Genomic DNA, 2920 nt, shown 5'->3' with positions numbered 1-2920 from the left:
GCCACCATGCCCAGCTAATTTTTTGTATTTTTAGTAGAGACGGGGTTTCACTGTGTTGACCAGGATGGTCTCGATCTCTTGACCTTGTGATCCACCCGCCTCGGCCTCCCAAAGTGCTGGGATTACAGGCTTGAGCCACCGCGCCCGGCTTGTTTGTTTGATTTTTAAGACAGAGTCTTGCTCTGTCTCCCAGGGTGGAGTGCAATGGTGCCATCTCAGCTCACCACAACCTCGGCTTCCTGGATTCAAGTGATTCTCCTGCCTTAGCCTCCCAAGTAGCTGGGATTACAGGCATGCCCCACTATGCTCTGCTAATGTTTTGTATTTTTAGTAGAGGTAGGGTTTCACCATGTTGGCCAGGTTGGTCTTGAACTCCTGACATCATGATCCTACAACTTTGGCCCTCCAAAGTGCTGGTATTACAGGTGTGAGCCACTGCGCCTAGCCTGCATGTTTCTTATAACTTACATATGACATCTTACTATCTGCATGGTATTATCACCCCTTATCTGTGGTTTCACTTTCTGCAATTTGATATAACCCTTGTTCAACGTCAAAATATTAAATAGAAAATTCTAGAAAGAAACAATTTGTAAGTTTTAACTTGTGAGCTCTTGGGAGTAGCATGATTAAACCTTGTGCCATCCCACTCTCAGCCCTGGACATTGATCATTTCTTTGTCAGCATACCTGTGCTGTATATGCTACCTAGCTGTCAGTCACTTGGTAGCTTTTTATTCACTTAGTAGCTTGTTAGTCACTTGGTAGCCATCTTGGGTGGTGTTTATCAGATCAACTCTTGTGGTATTGCAGTGTTTGTGTTCAAGTCACCCTTATTTTACTCAATAATGGACTCAGAGCAAGAGTAGTAATGCTGGCATATTGTTATACTTATTTCATTTTATTAATGTTAGCCTCTTACTGAGCTTAATTTCTAAATTGCATTTTATCATAGATATGTATGTATAGAGAAGAACATAGTATATATAGAGTTTAGTACTATCCAAAGTTTCAGGCATCCACTGGGGGTTTTGGAACATAATATATGCCCTTGGGATATGGGGGTAGTATTGTATTCTTCTGGGTTCAGTATTGTATGATTCTTTCATGTTGACGCACGTAGCTCTGGTTTGTTCATTTTTACTTATGGATAGCATAAATATACCAATATGGTGCTCATCCATTGTATCTTAGAAGGCTATTTAGTTTTACAACTATTTGTAAGTAAAAACATTGATGTTTGGAATATTTCTGTACATGTCTTTTATTGTTGTTCAAATATCTGACGGGTTCTCTGAGAGCCTGGCTTTGGCAAACTAAAGCCTACAGGCCACATTAGGGTAACACCAGTTTTTGTAGATAATTTTTTTTTTTATTGGAGCACTGCCAAGATCATTTGTTTATACAATGTCTGTAACTACTTTCACACTTCAACAGCAGAGTTGAGTAGTTGTGACAGATACCATATGTTTTGCAAAGCTAAAAATATTTCTGTGGTCTTTTATAGAAAAGGTTTGCTGACCCTGCTCTAGTGTACTAGGAGAACAATTGCTGGGTCATGGGGTATGTATGTCTTGGACCTCACTAGATATTGCCAAATTGCTTTCCAAAGTGTTTATACCTGTTTATTCCCCTGAAGAAGTGTAGGAGAGTATCGTTCCTTCACCTTCTTGCCAATACTTGAAGTGGTCTGCATTTTATGGTGATGAAATTTTATCTCATTGTGATTTTAATTCTCATTTCTCTGATTACTTGTAAGATTGAGCACCTTATTATCTTACTGTGTTTGTGTAGAACACTTTCATGTTTTCTCTCTTTTTTTTTTTTTTTGAGACAAGTCTGACTCTGTTGCCCTTTTGCCTAGGCTGGAGTGCAGTGCCTTGATCTCGCCTCACTGCAACCTCTGCCTCCCAGGTTCAAGTAATTCTCTTCTTAGCCTCCCAGTTAGCTAGGATGACAAGCATGCACCATCCTACCCAGCTAATTTTTGTATTTTTAGTAGAGATGGGTTTCACTATGTTGGCCACGCTGGTCTTGAGCTCCTGGCCTCAAGTGATCTGACCCACCTTCTCCAATCTCTATTTCTAGGTAACGCCTGAGCCACTTTCTGTCTTGTAGATTATTTTGTTTTTCTGTAATTTTATATACAGTCATATGTTGCTTAACAACAGGGATGTGTTCTGAGAAACGTGTCTTAGGTGATTTTGTGTTGGTGAGCGAATATCAGAGTATACTGACACAAACCTAGATGGTATAGCCCACTACACACCTAGGTTATATAGTGTAGCCTGTTGCTCCTAGGCTACAAACCTGTATGCAGGGCTGGGCGCAGTGGCTCATGCCTGTAATCCCAGCAGTTTGGGAGGCTGAGGCAGGTGGATCACCAGAGGTCAGGAGTTCGAGAGCAGCCTGACCAACATGGTAAAACCCTGTCTCTTAAAAAAAACAACAACAAAAAAAACCCTGTATGCAGGTGTCATGGTATCAATGTTAACTTCCTGATTTTGATGGGATTGTAGTTATGTAAGAGAATCCCTTTGTGTGTAGGAATTAAATACTGTAAATATTTAAAATGGTTGGGATTTGGTGCTTTACACACTATTGCTTCAAGAAAAAGAAAATAGAATTATTCTTGCAAAAAAGAAAAGGTAAAGATGAAGATGTAAAAGATCAGAAACCTGGATACTTTTAGGAATCTAGGTAGCCGATTCATCAGAGTCCTGCTGCTGGATATGTACCAGATAACAGAGTCTGGTTTTTTCAATGAAAAAGAATAAATCAGAAACAGCAGCATTCGGAGTCACCATTTGATTATGATAATTAACTGTCATTTTCCAAGAGCTATCAGATTTTTGCAGTGGTCAAACTATATAATAGGAATATATAGGATTTACTACCCCTTCTTCTTTTTTTTTTTTTTT

The 2920-nt window shown here is 39.5% G+C and overlaps 2 protein-coding genes across 2 annotated transcripts in view; one reads left to right on the top strand and one right to left on the bottom strand.

The window, feature by feature from the left end:
- The window catches only part of PPM1D (protein phosphatase, Mg2+/Mn2+ dependent 1D), a 56242-nt gene that overhangs the window by 8482 nt on the left and 44840 nt on the right, over positions 1-2920 (top strand). The window lies entirely within an intron of this gene.
- The window catches only part of LOC108312027 (heterogeneous nuclear ribonucleoprotein A3-like), a 1907-nt gene continuing 1612 nt past the window's right edge, over positions 2626-2920 (bottom strand). Inside the window, exon 2 of the mRNA XM_037742437.1 lies at positions 2626-2630. Within this exon, the coding sequence (XP_037598365.1) occupies positions 2626-2630 (5 nt within the window). The remainder of the gene's footprint in view (positions 2631-2920) is intronic.

This window comes from Cebus imitator, unplaced genomic scaffold (genome assembly GCF_001604975.1).
Source record: "Cebus imitator isolate Cc_AM_T3 unplaced genomic scaffold, Cebus_imitator-1.0 Scaffold121, whole genome shotgun sequence".
NCBI classification, from domain to species: Eukaryota; Metazoa; Chordata; class Mammalia; order Primates; family Cebidae; genus Cebus; species Cebus imitator.
The sequence above is the reverse complement of the archived record's forward strand: the minus strand, read 5'-3'. Positions and strand labels throughout refer to the sequence as shown.